Below are 22494 nucleotides of genomic sequence, written 5' to 3'. Positions count from 1 at the left end.
TGGCACCAACAGCTCCAGTAGCAACCAAGGTTCACCCGAACGGCGACGCAACAGCGGTGACAGAACAGCCCTCTATTCACGACGGCTCCTCTCGCACATCCTGTTTCTCTCTCTTTAAGCTCTCTCTTATCTCTCAACAATGGCGACAGTGACTTGACATGGCGGTGGTTGAAGCTCAACGGTGACGCAGACAAGGCGCGGCAACACCCAGCGGCTCCTCCTTCCTCTATGCAACCCAGACGGCGAGGATCCAGGCTTCGGCGGCGGCAAAAATGGCGAGAAATGGCAACGAAGGTGGCTGGCTCCAGTGACGGTGACAGGTCGCGATGAGGACGACAGTGGCAACCCTTCAGCACGCGCGAACATCTTCCCTCTCTCTCCTCGCGTTCGCTTCTCTCTCTCGTCCATCATTGGCGACGACGACGGCAAAGCGGCGCGACACCGAGCTGAATGCGGCTGGGCAAGACGGGTGCGGTAGTGGCGCGATGGCAAGTTAGACGACGGTGAGGCACGGCTCCGGTGCGGTAGCCCTCTCCCTCCTCTTCCTTCTCTCCTCCTCTCCCTCACTCTCTCGATCTCCATCTTTTTTTTCTTTCTTTCCTCAGCTCGTGGGTGTGTGCTATGAGGAAAAGGGTGTGAGGGGGAGTGAGGGTGTGTGCGGCAGTGAGAGGTGAGTGAGTGTGTTAGAAGAAGATTAGGGTTTGGTTTAGAAAAAAGGGGAATAAGGATATTGTAAGGATTTTACAGAGGCTACATTCGATCTTAATGGTGGTGGAGAAACAGACACTGGAACAAGGTTAATTGTGAGTTCATTTGGTGCATTATCATTTGGGAGTTCATTTGGTGCATATGTGTTAGGATCAACAACTACAAGTTGCAGTTGCATTAACCTTGCTTCTTCTTCAGCATCAGCTTGCCAAAGAGGCATTCTTTGGTAGAATTACTTCATCATCCTCACTCATGCATTCCACCACGTGTAGCTCTGAAACTCCATGTTCAAAAAATATGTTCATGACGTTGTGATTCCTTCTGCAAGTCTTACACATTTTAAGCAGATCTTTATCAATCTCCAACTTTCTCAGCCCACCCTCAAGCGACAGCCAAGGAATTTTCCACCAACATATGTCCCCCCCAGCACATCCCAGTTCTTTATAGTATCATTTAAACAAAAACACATCAAGTGTATCCCCATCAACCCCCGTCAAGACTTCTGTATTATCTAGTTCATAAATTCTACTTCCTTTCTCATCATTTTTAAAATTTCCACCATGATGAAATATGAATGTCATTGGAGGACCGTCCATTTACATAATAGCAAACAATAATATTAAGAAAAAAGTCAATGTAGCAAGCCATCTAAGACTATCAATGTCTCCAAACCCTATCAAAAATTAACACAGAACATGCATAACACCAACTCATCACCAACACAACAACTAAATATGTAACCATTACTTCATTAACACAAACAACATGTATTATGTTTCCAAGCCATAAAAACAGAGTCTTGCCATTGTTACCCATATAACCGATCATAAACCAAACCCTGGGATGAAACCCTAAATCATATGCACTAACAGATTCTTCACCATGACTCAATAATATAATAAGGAAACTAAGGGTTTACATAGTGTTACCAATTTTTTTAACAAGATACAAAAATTTTACCTCTCACGTCGAACACAGAAACAACGTTGTGTCATTGCCTTCAAGATTTCCACCAAGCTCAACAACTGACGCATGAACAATGCTCCAGAATACTCTATTGGTTGTGGACAACGGCGCGGTCTTCTTCGTCTTCGTGATGGTGGCTTATGCGTCAGAGAAACAGGGAGTCACGGTGAGAGTAAAGAAGAAGAACAAATGAAGACTTGTTCAGGAGACAAAGTGTTAAATGTTACACTCTCTACTCTCAAAACGGTGGCGTTTCACAACTTTCATACTCTTAAAGTGCAAAACGACGTCGTTTGGTAGGATGGGTTGCTAGCTAACGTTCCAGGTCAGCAGATTTTTAACGGCAGCGTCACGAGGTTAACGGGGGGACGAACGTGCTTTAAAAATATTCATTCAGAAATTAATTTGATTAAAAAAATTATTCGGGGACGAAAATAGAGAATGCGTGATCTTTCAGGGACGATTTTGAATATTAACCCATATATAATATTATGAATTTTTTACATATATAAACTTTGATATTTAATTATTTTATCTTTTATTTAATTCATGTATTATACTTACAAGAGATTATAAAATTTTAATTGATTTTGTATTTTTAATTTATATAATTTTTAAATTTATATTAGTATATATTTATGTTTTTTTGTATTATATATATTTTTATATATTATTTTATTATTATTCGATTTTTGTTGTTGAATCACAATTGAATTAGTTGAACTTCTAAACTGGTAAACCAATAGTTAGAATGGTTTGATAATCGGTTCAATTTTCAGAATCTTGATAAAAAGTGGGATGCAATTAACACGTGAGAATAAATTTGATCTTAATGGATAAGTATTAGCTGAAACTAGGGATGTATATGGCCCGATCTGTTCTGAATGTAAAATTCTGATAAATTAATTAATTATAAGAAAAAAGGATTGGAAAATTAAAATTTTATAATTTGAGAGAGAAAAAATAATTAGGATACGAATTAAAACGCTAATCTTAAAAGTTTTGGCTCAAAATTGGGCTAACGAACTAAAACAATTGAACTGGGCTTCACTTGGGCCCAAGGCCCAAACCCACACATTGACACCCCTCTCTCAACACTCATTTCAGCACCATTTCATCATTTTAGAGCATGGTTCTGAAAACCGAACCGGACCGGCCGGTTCAACCAGATTAACCGGGAACCAATCACTAAGCCGGTCCGGTTTGGCCTAAAAACCGCATAGCGAAAAACCGGTTACAAAACCGGTCGAACCGGTGAACCGGCAGAACCGTTCGGTTTTTTGGAGAGTTTCCGGTTCGGAAATAAACTCTCCTAAACGCGGCGTTTTGTCCCTTAAATTTAAAAAAAAAAAAAAAAAACGCAAAACGGCAAAACTGAAGTAGTGAACCCTAAATTAAACGCAGCCCCCATTTGATCTTCTTCTTCCCAGAGCCACAAACTCATCTCCTCTCCTCTCTTCTCTGAGAACCATAGAAGCCACCGCAGCCCGCTGTCAGAGCATCCCGCAGCCACCGCGTCGTTGTCATCGCCGAGCTCGCCTTCTCTCTGTTCGCCGGTGTTGCGTCCTCTGTCGTCGCCGTTGCAGCCCCCATTTGTTCTTCTTCTTCACAGAGCCACAAACTCATCTCCTCTCCTCTCTTCTCTGAGAACCATAGAAGCCACCGCAGCCCCCAATCGCACAGCCACCGCAGCCCCCAATCCCGCAGCCACCGCGTCGTTGTCATCACCGAGCTCGCCTTCTCTCTGTTCGCCGGTGTTGCGTCCTCTGTCGTCGCCGTTGCTCGCCTTCCACCTCGCCGCCGGTAAGTAATACTTTGTTCGCAGTTTCGCACTTCACAGCCATCTCCTCGGCGTCTGCTTGCTGGTTTAGGGTTTAGCAATGATTTCTGATAATACTTGTTATTTGTTTCAAATTGATTTGCTTATTAGCTGGATTTTCTGAGGTTATTGTTTGTTGATTTAAGTTTTACTGTGGAGTTTGCTGAGTTAATTTCATTCATAATTTTCTGAAATTTTATTCTTGAGTTGCTGTTTTTTTCTGTTGTGTTCTGAGTTGGGGTGAGTTGCTGTTTTTATCTTCCAACTACTTAGTTGTTTGGGAAGCTTTAGTCAATCTCTTCAATATTTGTCGCTCGCAGGGAACAAACTGACTGGCAATATTCCTCAAACTTATGTGAAAGGAAATGCCCTTCACTGGATTGATTTTAGTTCTAACAAGTTGTATGGTCAATTACCAAGAGCACTTGTCAATTGCAGAATGCTAGAGTTTCTTGATGTGAGACATAACCATTTCAATGACTCATTTCCTTTCTGGTTAGGATCTCTTCCTAAGTTGTATGGCTCTTTCTTTATTGATTTGTCTTCATTTTCATTGTTCAACAAAGGAGTTGTCATGGATTATCTTGGGGGTCAATACCTTTGCGGCCATGAAGTACCTGCTTGGAAGTTGAAACAATGTTGGCATGGACTAAAATATTTGTGGTTTGTCCTTGTCCAATTAGTATGGAACTTATGGTGAATGGTTTTGTTAAATTTTGATGGATGATAGTTTAGGTGTTTTGTTAAATTTTTTGAATTAATTTTATTGATGATTGATGATGTTTTTTAAATATTTGAAGTTATATATTTAATTTTTAATAATTTTATTTAATATTTAATAAAACCGGTTGAACCCCGGTTGAACCCCGGTCGAACCAGTGAACCAGTGAACCAGTCACTCTACCGGTTCATTGACCGGTTCGGTTCTCGCAACCTTGTTTTAGAGGGAGAGGGGCGGATAGAAGAGAGAAAGGGGAAGAAGAAAATCCTAAAATTCATCATCATCTTCATTTGTCCATAACTTTTGTCCTGGAGCTCCGATTGGCGAGTTGTTTATGACCACGCGTTCATCTCAGATTCTTCTTCAATTTTATTTAAGTATTGTAAGTAAGTAAACACAAAATTCTTGCTCAGTTTTCTATTCTCTTCAGTTTTGCATTTTTGGGGTATGTGTGAGTTAAAATCTTGTGATTTTGATTATTTAAGAGTACTCTTTGGGTTAGAACAAACTCGGTTTCACCCAGCACATGTACACCACTAGCTGAAATGTGGGAAATCTTATTTGACTCTCAAGGTGAGATAAGAACGTGGGTAGCTAACTTTGGAAAGTAAGTAAAATAAGAACGTGGGTAAAGAAGATAACTGTTAAGAGAAGCTCAGCAAGACAAGGATTTTTTTTTTCTCTATAAAAAGGAGAATCAAGAGGTTCCAAAAGGACTTCAATTCAACACCGCAAATCTAATTAAAGCTCTACAAAATTTTCAGTCACACTAATGCCAAGAAAGATTATGGAGTACAAATGCATGTGATTATTAGGAGTCAATTTATTTCTTTTTCAATATTTTACTTCAATTTAATTCTGTTTAATTCAATTTTATGATATTGTTCTTCATTTTTACTTACTTGTATGTTTTCAATTACTTCAGTTCTGTTTAATGTTACTTTGACTTTTGTTCGTGTTAAACATTCCTTTGTGCAAGTTTATCATAATTAATGCAAAAATTCATTTTTCCACTATTTGTAAAGTTAGTGTTGATACTAAAGTCGATAGGTCTTGGGTTGAGCTCACTTTTTTAGAGGAGTAGTATCTGCTTTCTGAATTGAGATAACTAATACAAACATGATCCACACCTGTATCGAAGTCGAACAAAAATCAAGTGAAACAAATTGGCACACCCGGTAGGACCTTGGACTAAGTTTAATGCCTAACTTTACATTCGATTATGCAGCGGAGAGATAATAAGTATGTTTGATAGAGCTTCTACTTTGACGGAAGGGTTGATTAGAGACACTGGACATGCTGGGAGACCAGCATAAGGTACGCAAATGTTGAAGCAGCCTCTCCAGCCATCAGTGAAGGTCGGAAAAAAGAAAGGGCTCTTTTTTGCATGTGTTTTTGCTTAACTTTTTGTATTAAACAAATAGTAACATAAAAGTTAATAGCATAAAGTGAATAGTGTAACAGTTATATATAATTGATATACACTTAATTTTTTATGGAATCCAATTTTAAGATTTGAACTCATCATTACCGTCATTTAATTGTATAAATGAAATCATTAAGTAATAAGAATATAATACATAATGAAATAAAAATGCAATTGACATAGTTGTTATATGTCATTATTGTATAGGACATATATTGAGGTTTGAATATAACTAATAAATCAATAAATATTAGTTACACAAAATATAAATGCAAAATTATGTTGAATAAAATATATAATTTTACTTGTGTAAGTAGAAAACTTTGAAAAAGTTAGCAAAATTGATAAGTGAGTTTGTACTTGGATTGATTGAAAATCGAGTTTTTTTTTTTTTTTTTCAAATTGGTTGAAAGCCAAGTTTGTTCTCGGATTGATTATGACATGTGAAATATTATGATACATTAGATTAAAATTTGATAAAATGTATTAAAAAAAATCTTAAATAAGATTGTTGAGATTGGTTCAAAAATTTGAATGTTATTCAAGTTTTATGAACATGGGGAGTAGGAATTATTTTACTCATTCCCACAGACGACGCCAATTGTTCTTGCTGAGATTGGCCGGTGTATAACTCGTCCGCGAATACTTGTAAGCTCTCCGTCAAGATGAGGTATACGTCGGCAATGAGATTGGCCGGTGTATAACTCTGACGCTCCAGTCAGTAAGTGTTTAAGAGGTATAAGAATAATTCTATGAATATAGAATGTAAGACATGAAATAGAAGGTATCATGTGTTGTGTGTAATAATTCTATGAATATAGAATGTAAGACATGATATAGAACTTATAGAACTTATCATGTTGCCCCCTGAGATTAGATATAGAAGGTTCCTTTTATAGGCATAGAATTGACGAATGATATTCACGTTATGACCGTTTGGTCATTAAGATTGAAATGATGGTCATTAAGTCGGTAATGAAGGCGTCGGTTACAAGCAAAGAATAAATGATAATTAATGTCGAGTTATAACTCATAATGCACAATAAAGACTGAGTTATAAGGTGACGGGTCAGATATTATTAATATTTTTTATTATTTTTAAAAAATATATTTTTATATTTATAAATACACATATCTCGTTTATAATGTAAATGAGATATACATGTATCGCGTCCACCTATCTTAACTTGTTTACACTGTAAACGAGATACGTGCAAAATTATCTCTTTTACAGTGTAAACGAGATAAGAAAAGAAAACGGATTTCGGTAATAATTTTTAAGTTATTTATTTCGGTAATTATTATATTTATTTAATTCATTAAAATAAAAAATCCTGATAAAAGTGGGATGCAATGAACATGTGAGAATAAATTTGATCTTAATGGATAAGTATTAGCTGAAATTAAGGGTGTATGTGGCTCGGTTAGTTCTGAATGTAAAATCCTGATAAATTAATTAATTATAAGAAAAAAGGATTGGAAAATTAAAATTTTATAATTTGGGAGAGAAAAATAATTAGGATACAAATTAAAACACTAATCTTAAAAATTTTGACTCAAATTGGGCTAACGAGCTAAAATAATTGAACTAGACTTCACTTGAGTCCAAGGCCCAAACCCACACATTGACACCCCTCTCTCAACACTCAATTCAGCACCATTTCATTATAACACTCCTTTGAGCACCATTTCATCATTTTAGAGGGAGAGGGGCGGAAAGAAGAGAGAAAGGGGAAGAAGAAAATCCTAACATTTATCACCATCTTTATTTGTCCATAACTTTTTTTCTGAAGCTCTGATTGATGAGTCGTTTGTGGCCACGCGTTCATCTCGGATTCCTCTTCAATTTTATTTGAGTTGAAATATTGTAATTTTAGTTATTTAAGAGTACTCTTTGGATTAGAACAAACTCGGTTTCACCTAGCACATGTACACCACTAGCTGGAATGTGAAAAATCTTATTTGACTCTCAAGGTGTGATAAGAACGTGGGTAGCTAACTTTGTAGAGTAAGTAAAGTAAGAACGTGGGTAAAGAAGATAAATGTTAAGAGAAGCTCAGCAAGACAAGGATTTTTTTTCTCTATAAATAGGAGAATCAAGAGGTTCCAAAAGGATTTCAATTCAACACCGCAAATCTAATTAAAGCTCTACAAAATTCTCAGTCACACTAATGCCAAAAAAGATTATGGAGTACAAATGCATGTGATTATTAGGAGTTAATTTATTTCTTTTTCAATATTTTACTTCAATTTAATTTTGTTTGATTCAATTTTATGATATTATTCTTCATTTTTACTTACTTGTATGTTTTCAATTACTTCAGTTCTGTTTAATGTTATTTTGACTTTTTTTCGTGTTAAATATTCCTTTGTGCAAGTTTATCATAATTAATGTAAAAATTTATTTTTCCACTATTTGTAAAGTTAGTGTTGATACTAAAGTCGATAAGTCTTGGGTTGAGCTCACTTTTTTAGATGAGTAGTATCTACTTTTTGAATTGAGATCACTAATACAAACATGATCCACACCTGTATCGAAGTCGAACAAAAATCAAGTGAAACAAATTGACACACGCGGTAGGACCTTGGACTAAGTTTAATGCCTAACTTTACATTCGATTACGCAGTGGAAAGATAATAAGTATATTTGATAGAGCTTCTACTTTAACGAAAGGGTTGATTAGAGACATTGGACATGCTGGGAGACCAGCATAAGGTACGCAAATGTTGAAGTAGCCTCTCCAACCATCAGTGAGGGTCGAAAAAAAAGAGAGGGCTCATACTACTATATTCGTTAAAAAAACTGTAACTTAGATTTTGTTTAATCTATATGCCCTTATGACTTGAAAGAAATAAAATTGGAAATACATAATCATTATAATGAAACAGTGACTAATAGCCTCATAAGCTTGAATTAAGGCATTTCTAAATCACACTAAAATCTTACCAATGAATTGAAAATGTTTAAACTTCAACATGTATTGCAGTTTTCACATAAATGCTAACCTATAAAATTTCTAATTTCAGGAATACTAATATGGCTCAAAAGCTTGAGGCAGGAATTTGAATCTGAAAGAAGTGTATGGCCTTGGAAAGTTTCAGACGGAATTTGCTGTGAGCGACTGGAGAAGACAAAGGAACAATGACCGACGTAGGAAAAATGAGTTTTACTACCGGAGAGCTTCAAAAAACGATTTCGTCCGAAGATGATTCTATTGACGTTATAATTGAAATATATTTCCTGTTAAAATTAGAACAAAAAATTGAGTAAAACAATATGCAAGTTCTTTTCAAATTTCTGAGCCACCACTTTTCATAATTCATAATACTCTTAATTTATTGTTTCGGCGTTTTGGGTGCATTAGTAGACAAGTGGTTAACTATGACAGGTTGAATCCAATATCATTTTTCGGTACGCAAGTCTCCAATAGGAGCCCAAAACAATATTCTTCAATTATTGTAACTTTCCAAGTCAACTTCCACCCTGACCAAAAAATAAAGAAGTCAATTTCCACGAGTCCTCCTCTTTAGTTTTCTTTTATCAGCGAGACAATTTCTATATAAAACTCTCCCCTTTTGTGAGATGCAACAAGAAGAAACCAAGCAAGCAAAGCAGAGAAGAAACATCAAACATGGCTGCTGCTGTTGGAGTCACAGAATTTATTGGAGCAGAGATGATTGAGAAGGCAATTTCTTTGGCCTGGAAGGCTCACAAGACACCAGAAAAACCTTTCATTCTTGAAAAGAATCGCAAAGGGGACCCTCAACAAGTGTTCATCAGCTTCCCAGCATCAGGTTCTGCAAAAGATTGGTACTCTCAGAAGCCTTTTGGGGAAGTCCCAATAGACCTTGATCTGTTCCCATCACTTAAAAGCATTGGTTACAATGATGCTGCTAAAGTAAATGAAGCCTTTCAAGGAAGGTTCCAAGCTATTTTGTCCAAGCCGTTACTTGAAACTGAGGTATTAATTGACCATAGTAGATAGTTTAGCCTAAGATCTACTATCCTATTAATTAAATTTTCATATATCACCTGGATTTGGAAATTAAATAATTAACTGTTTTCTTTTTAAAAACTATTTCCCTTTGTTAAATAAAGCACATACATTTTGGAATGAATCTGTAGGTGAAAGATGCAATGGATAAAAAGAGGCAAATAGTATTTACAGGGCACTCTTCTGGTTCCCCAATGGCCATTCTAGCAACCCTTTGGACCTTGGAGAAGTACCCATCCACAAAATCCAACGGTAGGGTACCTCCAATTTGTGTAACTTTTGGTTCTCCTTTAATTGGTAATCATATTTTTTCTCATGCTACAAGGAGAGAAAATTGGTCCAACTTCTTCATGCACTTTGTCATGAGATATGACATAGTACCTAGAATCCTCCTTTCTCCACTCTCTTCTTTTGATCAAAGATTTGAACCGGTTTCGCAGTTCTTCAATCCCAACCATAAATTCAAGTCTTTCATGAGCGAATCGGTTGGAAAATCCTCACACACCTCTGATTTCTTTAGTGTTGTGATGTCTAATACTGCAAAAGTTACAAGCCATGCTGTTTCTAAGTTAATAGGTACCACAGATTCAACACTTGAAATTATTGCAAATTTTGTTCCATTAAGCCCTTATAGACCCTTTGGAACCTACATTTTCTGCACCGGAAATGGAAAGCATGTTGTTATTAGAAACCCAGATGCAGTTCTGCAGATTCTGTTTTTCTCTGCTCAATTAAGCACCGAAGCAGAAGTTGCTCAAGTTGGCAATAGAAGCCTACAGGAACATAGAACCAAACTGCAACTAAACTTTGGAAAGGAGAATTTTGTGTTCTTGGAGCAGGACCAACTTGAGAAAGTTCCATTGACTGATGATGGCTCAAAGGATGATATTAGCATGGCCTTCAATGATCTTGGCCTGGTAAGTACCCATTTGCTCGAAATAATTCTTTACTTTCACTATATTACTTGGATTAAGATAAGTATGGTATTAAAAGATTTGCATAATATTAATTACCTTTTTTTTTTACTAAGAATTAACACAAGGGAAGAGAGCCAATGACTTCCTAATTAAGTGACAAAGTCAATTAAGAAAGAAGTGTTCCAAACAATATAATCCTTTATTTTGTGCACAACGTCAACACAAAGAATCTAACCTATCAAGATTTTTCTTATTATCTAACAATTCCTCATGTTGAAATCTCAGAGCCCAAGAGCAAGATTGTGTCTTCGAGCAGCAGCAGGGTTAGAGAAACAAAGACTGAAAAACGAGGAAAGAATGAAAGAGAAGATAGACTCTGATGAATTCGAGGAAAAAATGAAGGAACTGGAGAAATACAAACAAGTGATGGAGCTTAAAAACATTTGCTACTACGATGCCTTCAAGAAGCAAGAAAGCTCTGAGGACTTCCAAGCAAATGTGAAGAGGCTACAGCTGGCAATGTTGTGGGACGAGATAATGGAGAAGCTAAGAAGTTATGAACTACCAGATGAGTTTGAAGGGAGAGCTGAATGGGTCGAACACGCGAAGCGATTTCGGAGGCTAGTCGAGCCTTTAGATGTCGCCAACTACTACAGACACTTGAGGCAAATTGAGGCTGGTACTTACATGGGTAAGGGAAGGCCGATGCGGTATAAATTCACTCAAAGGTGGCTTGAACATGCGGAGGGAAGTAAGTTTGAAGAAGAGTACTCTGAATCATGCTTTTGGGCCGAGGTGGAGGATCTTTCCCACATAACAAATAATGCCACTAGTATTGTTAATGCTTCATTTCATAAAGATGTTTTGGATCGAACTCAGCAAAGGGTTGCGAGTTTGGTGGCTAGGATAGATGTATGGATTGACAATAAGGTGCTAGATAAGGATGTGTTATTGGAGGGTTCTACTTTGATGAATTGGTGGAATTCTCTACCATCGCAATTTAGGAATGGCTCGAGCATTAAGAGTCTTGTCAAGTGTAAAGAAACAAAGTGAGAAGAAGCAAACATGCATGAGCAATGAAAACTTTAGATGCTTTCATATTTATGCAGGCTTCTTTACATGAATAAATTAAAAAGAAATAAAATTACGTGACTCTTTTAATTTCTAAAATAATTTGGTTACATCCATGTTTTCTTTTATTGTATATAAATCGTAACTATGAACAAAAATTTATGGCTAAGCAATCCAAGAGTAAATTGTGATTTTGTTCTAGGATTTATCCATGATTTTAGAGCAAAGAAAAAGAATATAAATTATGGTTGTTATCCACAATTTATAACAAGTAGCAATCGAAAGAAAATTGTGGTTAAGTTTCACAATTTAAGAGAGGTCATAAATCCCAATTTGAGATAACGATTTACAGAGGTTGAGTTTCTATAAATTCAGACCACTACACATTTTGTAGTCATTGTTGAGAGTTTGTACTTGTGTATTACAGGCAAAATTGAACAAACCGTAGATGAAATATGTACAAAATTTTTAAAAAGTTCGGATTTTACAAGTAAAGGATATTTTTTATTTAAATTATTAAAATACAATAGTTTTTGAAATATGTAACGCCTAAAAGATTTAGCATAGGGAAAGTAGGAGGAGCTAATGAAATATTTGTACAATGTGTACAATGGAAGATTAGGAAATATTAGAGATATAACCATTAGTGTTACCTTTTGCCATCAGCTGAAGTTTTTGGGATGAGTGGTATCATGACATGGTATTAGAGCTTTGGATCCGAAAGGTTTTGGGAAGATGTTTATTATTCTTAGGCTTGGTTTGGTAAAGCTTTTTAAAGAGGTGCTTGTGCTTTTTAAAAGTTTAAGCACTTTATTTTGTGTTTGGTAAATAAAAAAATCATGTGCTTGTGCTTGCAGCTTTTAAAAGATCGGGTATTTTTGGAAGCACCTAAGATAGAGCTTTTCAAAGTTGGCTTGTGCTTTTCAAAATTTAAAAGTCTAATATAACCTCACATGTTAACTAATTTTCAAATTTAATACTTGCATTTATGTCTATTATAGTATTTTTAAATTTTAAAAGCTATTTTACCAAATGCAACTTGCTTGTATTTATTAAAAGCAATTTTTAATTTGATTTACCAAACATAAATGCTACAACTTTTAAAAAGTCATCTTTTAAAAGTTAGTTTTTATAAGCTACTTTTGAAAAGTAAAAGCTTTACCAAACTAAGCCTTAGTACTGGGATGGTTATTCTAGATAGTTTGGGAGATGTTTATTTTGTAACTCAATAGCCCATTGTATACATTGTACAAATAGTCCAGTGCTTCCCGAGTATTTAATAAGGGTAAACAATTTAAATAAGTTTTTTTGAAAAAGAAGCTTAAAGTATAAGGATTTTTATTAATAGCAACTTATAAATAAGTTATTTTGTATTTGGATTTTTAGTTATAGAAGTACTTATTTTAAAATTGTAGCGTTTTGATAAATAACTCAAAAAATACAATTTTTTTACACAAAAAAATAAAAATTAAAATAACGATGATAACAAATACTTTTTAATATTAAATGTTAATTTTACATAGTCTAATCACTAAGATTACAATGGTTTAGGCAATTGATTCTTTATTTGCTTTTTTATTAGTTCCATTTTTTAGACAATGAGTTCTTATCACATAATATCATTAGAAATTGGTTCTTCTACTTCACCTTCACCATAACGGTGTCCTTGTATGTGGTGAATAGTAATAAAATTTTAATTTACAATAATTTACCAAATGCAATTGTTGTTGCTTGGCTATACCAATTCCAGAGGCATCACATTTAATCTCAAAGATTTTATCAAAGTTAGGTAAAACAAGAATAGGAGCAGAACACAAATAATCTTCTAGGGTATGAAATGCAATTTCTTGTTCCTTTTTCCATTTAAATCTAACATCTTTTTTTATAACCTCGGTGAGAGGCGCAACAATGGTAGAAAATTTTTTCACAAATCTCCTGTAAAATCCAGCTAACCCATGAAAACTTCTGACCTCAGAAGCATTCTTAGGCATTGGCCATTCATAAATAGCCTTTACCTTTTTCTCATTAACCTCAATTACACTCGCACTCACAACAAAATCAAGAAATATAACTCGATCAATACAAAATGTGCACTTTTTAAGATTGTCATATAATTTTTCTTTTCGAAGCACTTTCAAAATAGCTGAAACACGTGACAAGTGGTCATCCAAACAAGTGCTATAAATGAGAATATCATCGAAATAAACAACAAAAAATTTACCCAAAAATTCTCGCAAAAAATGATTCATTAGACGCATAAAAGTACTAAAGGCATTAGTTAGCCCAAAAGGCATTACTAAGCACTCATATTACCCTAGCATGATTTACGTGCAACTAGCCCCCCTCAATATCCTAGCACAATTTATGTGTTACTATGGTAAGGCACATTAGGCTGGACGACTTACGTTTTTGTGTTTTTGAACGTGAATCGTCCTAGCCTAATGTGTCTTACCATAGTAACACATAAATTGTGCTAGAGTCTTGAGAGGTGGCTAGTTGCACGTAAACGGTAAATCGTGCTAGGGTGATGAATTTTAGGGTAAAAAACGTAACTCATGGTGACCTAGGACGATTTATATATATTTTGTAACACACATGGGCCTGGGACAATTTATATGTTTTTGAACAATGCATTTCATGCATAAATCGTCCCAGGATAGCATGATTCATATATTATATGGTTTAGGAGAATCACGTTTTCGAAATTCATTTAGAGAAATCATGTAATTTGATTCTCCTATTAATTTATTTAAATAAAAATGCCTTTTATTAAACCAACTGTCTTGGACCTTATGTATTCTTATATCAAACATGGTTTCAATGTCACTTTGTAACGGACTTTTTGTATTCTATGTTAATATTTAATTATTTGCTAGTACTTGGTATTTTGTTACGTATTATTAATTGAAAATAATTTAAGAAGGTTTTTAATTCCCTAGATATGATTAGAACATGTATTCTTTTTAATTACTGTAAAAATTAAAAAACGAAAAATCGAACCAAATCAATCTATTACAATTGGTTTGTTTTGGATGGTTTCATAAAAAAAAGAACCAAATCGCAAACTAAACACCCCTACATACAAATTTTATACATACTACAAAATCAATAAATGTAACACATAAACAAGAAGAGTTACATTTATCTCATTTCTATCTATAAATTGGAAGGGCACCCCTACATACAAACTACATACATACTACAAAATCATTTAACATAACACTTAAACAAGAAGGGTTACATTTATCTCTACTTTCTATTTATAAATTGGCAGCGGGTTCTCACACCAACTAGCAAAGAGAGACTGGCACAAAAATCTTCTAGCTAAAAACATGTTATTGCCTCTGCACCATGTCAAATTCAGTTATATCTTCTATTTTCACCTAAAAGTACTCTTGCAAAGATATTAAAAATTTCTGCTCAAGGTGATAGTTCGAAACCTGCCCCCACAAAATCTGTATCTTGATCATCAAGTTTTTGTCTTTTTTGAGCTTCAAGTTTGGTTTGGTTGCCAATAGCATCAGAGATGGTTCTTGTTAACCAAAAACCAGGTTTCTCAAGGGACCGGGCCCGGTCAAGGACCAATGGCTCTCTTAAGGTTACTTCAACACCATCAAAGGTCCACAGTTTCATGGTTGCTTCCCCTTTGAGGCACAGAGAATACCAACCTAAGCCAGCTATCGCTACGTCAATACTGTTGACCTCCCAACTAGTTCCAGATACCTTAATTTCCATTTCTTGCCATGTGCCTAAGTCGGCAGCGCGTTTATTGCCAATGGGAGGCTGAAATAAGATGCAAATAGAAATGAAGTTAGAGCAAAATTAGATATCATGTATTTTAGGGGAAGAGAGTATAGATTATATTTAGTAATCCTCAAATCAGTCTCTAAGTAATTTCTAGACGAACACTTTAACTCCCAACAAATCTTAGTTACCATATCAGTTCTCAACCTTTTGTTTTGTTAGACAACTTAGTCACCCATCCGATTTTGTATAAATCCCTATCATTATTTAATAAGATATAAAAATTCTTTGAACATTGATTTAGGATATTACCCTTGTTTTTGTTACATTTTTGGACAAAAATGTATTTAAATGCAAATTATATCTACATACATTGATATAAAGAAGGAAATAACGTAATGGATATACTATGCACATGAAATGCTGTTTTATTTCCAAAAGAATTTGATATATAGAATTCGGGATGTTTCCTAGATTATTTGCTTCGAAACTCTAAATTTTTAAATTCTCAAGTGAGACTTTTCTTCATCTTCAAGACTTCAACACACTCTTTTTTGCCCCTTTTCCAACTAATTGACTATTATTTTAACCTATCAAGTCCCATTATCAAATCCGATTCCACACTACAAAAAATATGGTAGTTTTCATCCCGTTCCTAACCAAAGGATTGTTTCTGGATTATAAAGTACATTTCTTTGACAAATAAAGTCAAAATGTCTCTACCTTTCCTTTTTATAATCTAACAAAATCAACTGAAAAGTAACATAAAAGAGCAATTAATCAAATGAAAAACATATTTGAAGCACAGGTAAAATGCAAATTTAAACCTTAATACTAAAATGATTTATGTAGTCATGTTTAGATTTGTGAAAAAAAAAAATGCTTACCTGCAACCTAACACCAACATGATTACTCCAAACCTCTTCAGCATTTTCTACTTTTCCCATGTGAAGAGAAACATTTGGTGATGCCCAAACTGTTACATATATTGTTTCAATAGAGGCTTTAATAAAGTCAATTCTTGTCAAGCCTCCAATATGCACTGCCTGCCCTACCTATAAGTTAAAACCAGTATGTAAAGTTCCAAACCACATCTTTATTTTTGAAATTTACATACCAACACCAAAGAAATTGCTATCTCAATTTATTAACGGGAGTTTCCATTTATTTGGGAAAATAAAGAAAATAAAACTATTGTCCATGATACCCCTTAATGGATAACAATGTGCATAAAGGATACATATAATCTACATAATAAAAAAGGCTTAATGACAACTTAGAGAGCATCAATAGCAGTAAGCCATTAAATAACTTGCCTTGATTCTATATGATCGAGGCCGAAGTTCCTTTCGTATCTCAACCATCTTTTGCTCTTCCCTGTTCAATCTCATCGACATTAAATAAGGATGCAGGATTCCTGGAGTGTCAAACATCTTAGTCTTAGCTGACAAAATTCCTCCAATTCTCAAGATCCCAAGTGTTGTCCCAGGAATAGAAGCTTCTGTGAGTTTTATAGTTTTAGCTCCTTGTTTCTTTGAAAATGCATTGATTAGGGTAGACTTCCCTGCATTCTGAGACCCAATCACCCACACACTCCCCCGAGGACCTGCCAATTCCTTTATGAAGGATAGCAAATTCCTTATGCCTAAATCCTTTTGAGAACTTACAAGATAAACCGCACTTGGTTTAGGTGCTCCCGCAGCACTTGCTCGGTGTCTAACCCATCTATCCAACCTTGTAGGGGAAACCTCTGATGGAAGGAGATCAATCTTTGTAGCCACAAGAACAAGTTTTAGCAATTTCTTACCCTTCTTCGAGTGATCCTGGATTTTTTCCAATGCCTTAAACAACGATTTTGCTACCGTCCAAGGAAAAGAACTATCAAAATCAACACAATCCACAACCATAACAACAACAGTAGCACTGCCATTGCCAGAATGGTTCATCAACCGAGTGGAAATCAACCTATCGAAATCAAAATCGGGTATCAAATTCTCAGCAGTATGATTTTTCACCTGCCCATAATTCCTCAAAGAATGACACCTGGCGCACACAGTACCATCTTCCTTTACCTTCTGAGCCTCCCTAGCCAGCTTCTTTTTCTCAGCTTTTGATACTTTCTTCTTTCTCTTTCTCTCCAGGACCTCCTCAGTGATGTTACCATACCCAACCCCTGCAGGCACAAAGCCATTTAAATCAGTCTCATCATCCTCTACACCCAACAACTTAGCTTTCCACTCATTAGAATCCCAATTGAAATGATCTGGTAATACCTCAATATCTCCTCCAAGTTCATTTTTAATGCCATCCAGGAACCCATCATCATCATCATCATCATCACCATCACCATCATCATCTTCTTCTTCTACACTAACATTATAAAAAACATCATCATCCTCATCTAATAATTCATCTTCCATTTTCACCTTCCTCTGTTGATAGTACCCAGGAAGGTTAGAGTCTTCATCTTGCATGAAGACCCCACAACCAGGGCAAATTGGTCCACGACTCTCATCCTCATCTCTTCCCTCACTCAAAAACGGGTTCTTACCCTCTTTCCTTGGTGTGTTTCTTTTCTGTATCATTTGAACAGTGGAGCTGCCGTTTACCGCAAAAGCAATAAGGCAAGAAACTTTTCTGGCCCCAACACAATTATCTACACTCCATTAAAGTAAAACGTCGCTTCAGTTAAATGAGTATCAAAAATCGAAGAGCATAGTGCGATAAACTAAAACAACATGAAGTTCTAGGTTCTTACTTGTGAAATGGCGCAAACTCTTAAGTGCTTGATTAGGTGCATTGTTAAAGAAGGAATGCTTGGACCCAGAAAAACTAAAAGGAGCTACAGAGAAGAATATCGCCATGGCTTCCAATGCATGAAGCGAAGCAGAGAGAACAAAAAAATAAGAAAAGGATTATAACAACGTGAAAAAGAAGAAGAAAGAAGAGTAAAAATATTGGACCCAATTTGGGCTTCGGCTTGTTACTAGGGATGTCAACGGGGAGGGATGGGGTCAAGGGATACCTTCCTGCTCCCCGTCCCGGCCCTGATTCCCAACGTGGGGGTATATTTACCCCATCCCCATTTCCAGCATTCCTCACGGGACCCCATTTGGCATCTACGGAGTTGATAATTTCTATAGAAATTCTAATTAAAAAAAAATTTAAATTGATAAAAAATCATAAAACATTAGAACATACAAAACATCTTGTCTAAGAAATTAATTAAAATTCAAATATCATGTCCAAAAAGATAAAGTAACACACCATATATTTCTCAATAGTTTTAACACAAATTAAATTTCTAAAAATGTCTAACTTCAAATATTCTCCCATTGCCAAAGTACAACTTCCAACATACAACTCCAAGTTCTCTGTTAAAATAACAAAATACGTAAATATGACGAGATACATCATAAAAAAAATACTATTTAAAGTACAAAGACTTAATTTCTCTTAATGGATTCCATGCCCCTTCATTAGCTTGACTAAAACTCTTTGCTCAACCATAAAGACTTGTAATTTGTCAAGCTTAATATGTGTTCACACATTAGCATCATAAAAATGAATAATAAGCTCCATAAAAAACACAAAGAAAAAGATAAAACGAGAGATAGTGAAGTTGAATAATTAGATTAACCTGCAGAATAGATGAAGAATTTATAATACTATTACAATTAAAATTTTTTTTTTCCTTAGCACATTACTTTTGGAATTCAATAAGCACACACTCTATATACATTATATGCACCAACTACAAAAGGTTTTTCATTTCTCCACTGGAACAATCATTTTATGGCACCACAAACAACAGATACTAAAACAGATCATTTTTCAGATATAGCTAAAGACCAAACATTTATCATGTGAATACAAATTAAGGAGAAACAACCCTATTGATTGTCCATCTGAAGTTCTGAACATACCTAACCAAAATTCTAGCCTTTCTAACCCTTAAAATGCACCAAACTAAATTCAAATCCAAATAAAAATTAATTCATTGTTTGTACACTCAAGACTCCAAAGCTTAAAACTTGAACACGTGCACACAAGCCAAGCCATTACCGACTAAAAAACCTTAGCCACCCAAATAATTTAAAAATAATTTTTACTAGGAGCACAGATTAAAATTTAGACTATTAAAATTTCTTTTGAAAGTTTTTGCTTATTAAATCATTTTTTTAATTAAAAGCTTTTAGTTCCTTAATGCTTATATTCAGGGGAAAACAGGCACACAAAAAAGTGCACAAAACAAGCACAAGCAGCGGCTGCGGAAAATCAAGCAAGGTTCACAGCACAGGTATGCTGATAATCACCAAGATTCAGAACAAACAAGCACAAAAAATGCAGAATTAACCTTCAGCGCAATAAATTACAGAGAGGGCGAGAGTATCCAACCTGAAGTGGAGGAGGAGGAGGAGAAGGGGCAACCAACGGCTGCGCGGCGATGCTGTCGACGGCAGACTGCGGTCTTATTTCGAGCGGACGATGAGCGGCGACGCAGAGCACGGAGCAGTTGGACGAGGTGGGGGACGGCGCAGCGTACGCGAGCGGAGAGGAGAGCACGGAGCAGCGGCGGAGAGAAGAATGGACGCGGCGGAGAAGAGAATGGACGCCTCGAACTGAGAGAATGACGCGTTGAGCGGTGACGGCACGATGAGCAGGGAGATGGCTGCAGAGAGGTAAGTGGTGATGGCGCAGCGTGATAAACAAAGGAAGACACAAATGAGGATATGCCATCCGAAATGACTAGAAAACCTAGAGTAAAAACAAATTTTAAGGGTAATTAAGTAAATTCATAAATTTCAGGAATTAGACCGGCTTCGCTCAGGTCCGCGGCTATCTTGGAAAAATTTTGTCCGCTATTTTCGTTCTCGCGAAAAACATTATCCCCCCATTTAGTTATTAGAATTATTAAACTGATAATTAATCAGATATAGATAATAGGGTAGCGTTTGTTTTGAGGTACTGAGACAGAGACTGAGAGACTGAGACTCAGTATCATGTTTGTTGGTTCAGAGACTGGTACTAAAATTTCTGTCTCTGTCTCCAAAATTTCAGTATTTCAGTACCTCCAAAAAGTGGGGACACAGGGGACTAAAATTTTTAGAGATGGAGACTGAAACTTTAATAACATTTTATACCTAAAATACCCTTATTTTAATTAATTAATTCCAATTTTATCCTTTGTACAAATTAAATTAGAGTTTTATTCTTGTTTCAATTTCTGTCTCTCATTTTGCACCAAACAGAATACTGAGATTTATTTCAATCTCTGTCTCTTAGTCTCTGTCTCTCAGTATCAGTCTTTATGTCTCTGTCTCTCCACCAAACGCTACCTAGATTAATAGGATTGTTGGTTCAATCGTTGAATGACCGATTGATCCGTTTCACTCGATAATAATATAAAATAATTTTTTTATTTATAATAAATAATTTTATTTATTTTACTTTTATATTTATTTAATGGTTTTTTTAGATTTAAATAATTTTTTAATCAATTTATACTCATTATATTTTATAATTTTTTATTATTAATAAATATCATAGAACTGTAAATAAAAATTATTTTATAAATAATAAAAATATTTTTTGTTTCTTAATAATTATATATAATTAAAAATATAATTAATTTTAAAAAATTAATATAAAATTAAAATTAAAATAAAATAAATATGATGACAATTTTTTATTTGAGGGAATATATAATGATTGGTACATAGAATATTAAAGATAATATTAGTTCGGTGAAAAAGTCATTTTTATATATTATGGAAACGATCTTTTTTTTCTGAGAAAAAATCCTAAATAGTTCATAACAATTACTTGAAAAGACAACGAGGTCCTCAATAGAAAAAAAATACCTTTTTCGGTTTCTAATTTTTATTTTTATGAGACTGATTGACTCTTCTGTCAATATTTTTATTGGTATTAATGGAATAAGCCTATATGACATGTTAAACTGTTGATTTATCCATTAAGAACTTTGGGAGTTTTGTTGTTTTTTAAATATAATTATCAAAATTGTTTACATTAGTTCAATTTAGTGTGTAAAAGTAAGAAATATTAGTGATTTTTAAATTGTTATTAGTGATTAATGTGTCACAGAAGTATATTTTGAAGAACCGAGTTGGATATGCACTCTTTTTTTTTTGCCAAAGTTAAGAATGAGACTCGAACCCGCAATCTCTAGGTGAATATGGAAAAATTTTGTAATTTGAGCTATTACTCATATTGCTAGTATCAACATGAGCAATCAAATGTGTAAAAACATTGTAATTATTCAACTTTCATATTTCTAGATTTTAACCATTATTTTCGGAGTGTGTGCTTATTCTTTCTTGTACACTCACGGTGTTCCAAAGGAGTGTAAGTTTTTGGCACATAGCGATGTGTAAATTTATATTTTGTTTGGATGGAAGATAAAAATGAGAGGAAGAAAATAAAAGAAAAGAAAATAAAAGGAAAAGTTGTTTTTTTTTTTATGTTATTTGGATGAAGAGAAAATGGATAGAAAGGAAATAGGAAAAAAAAAATTTTTTGTTTGGATGGAAGGAAAAGTAAGAAGAGAAAAAATCATAACCAAGTGACATTAATACCCTTCCCTATATTATACATCAATGTATTTAAATTATTTTTCTAATAAAAAAAAGTGATCCCAATTATATTTCAAAATTTTAACGTGTTATCTTTATTAACAATAATATTTTTTTGAATTTATCCTTTTCTATTGTCTTTTAATGTCATAAATAAAAATATATATCATTCTTTTTAAATATATACAAATAAATAATTTTCTAAAAGAATAATAAAAACTACTCATACTTTACATCATTAATCTCCTTAATCATATTTAAGAAAAAGTTTCACTAAATTATATTTATAAAATAAAATACTATCAAAAGTGGCTAGCATTTCTTTCTTACTACGTGCGACAAAAAATCATATACAATTTTTATAAACATATAATAAAACGCTAAAAAAGTAACAACGACGACTAGGACTTCAGAAGAGTACTATTTTATCACCACACAACACTTTTCAAAAGGATAATTCTTTATAGTCAGAGTCATCAGTATACGCTTACTTCCAAAAAATCAATTCTACATAACTTGAGCCATCTGTAC

General features: G+C 34.5%; 2 protein-coding genes and 1 long non-coding RNA gene across 9 annotated transcripts; 2 read left to right on the top strand and 1 right to left on the bottom strand.

The window, feature by feature from the left end:
- Positions 1-3062: 3062 nt before the first annotated feature.
- On the top strand, positions 3063-5708 carry LOC148565762 (uncharacterized). Of its 3 annotated transcripts, none has more exons than XR_015883261.1 (3): positions 3063-3477; positions 3814-4596; positions 5443-5708. It is a non-coding gene; the product is annotated as an uncharacterized LOC148565762 (long non-coding RNA). The 3 variants fall into 3 exon arrangements; XR_015883260.1 differs by having other exon boundaries at positions 3814-4600; XR_015883259.1 differs by having other exon boundaries at positions 3814-5708.
- A 3295-nt stretch (positions 5709-9003) lies between these two features.
- Positions 9004-11722, top strand: LOC107643922 (protein EDS1). The gene is made up of 3 exons (XM_016347679.3): positions 9004-9602; positions 9767-10552; positions 10838-11722. Exons 1-3 carry the CDS (start codon positions 9273-9275, stop codon positions 11603-11605), a joined length of 1884 nt encoding a protein of 627 aa, XP_016203165.1. The 5' UTR covers positions 9004-9272; the 3' UTR covers positions 11606-11722.
- A 2895-nt stretch (positions 11723-14617) lies between these two features.
- Positions 14618-20099, bottom strand: LOC107643921 (GTP-binding protein BRASSINAZOLE INSENSITIVE PALE GREEN 2, chloroplastic). Of its 5 annotated transcripts, none has more exons than XM_088488366.1 (5): positions 19766-20099; positions 18126-18233; positions 16680-18023; positions 16255-16418; positions 14618-15406 (listed from the first exon to the last, which is right to left on the bottom strand). In XM_088488366.1, exons 2-5 carry the CDS (start codon positions 18229-18231, stop codon positions 15044-15046), a joined length of 1977 nt encoding a protein of 658 aa, XP_088344492.1. In that variant the 5' UTR covers positions 18232-18233; positions 19766-20099; the 3' UTR covers positions 14618-15043. The 5 variants fall into 5 exon arrangements, with proteins under 5 accessions (XP_088344492.1, XP_016203164.1, XP_088344495.1 ...); XM_016347678.3 differs by having other exon boundaries at positions 16255-16422; positions 16684-18023; XM_088488369.1 differs by having other exon boundaries at positions 16255-16422; positions 16684-18023; positions 18126-18504; positions 19766-20071.
- Positions 20100-22494: the final 2395 nt, after the last annotated feature.

Source organism: Arachis ipaensis, chromosome B5, assembly GCF_059453495.1.
Source record: "Arachis ipaensis isolate K30076 ecotype BB chromosome B5, ASM5945349v1, whole genome shotgun sequence".
Lineage (NCBI taxonomy): Eukaryota > Viridiplantae > Streptophyta > Magnoliopsida > Fabales > Fabaceae > Arachis > Arachis ipaensis.
Note: the sequence above shows the minus strand (reverse complement) of the source record. Positions and strands in the feature narration are given on the sequence as shown.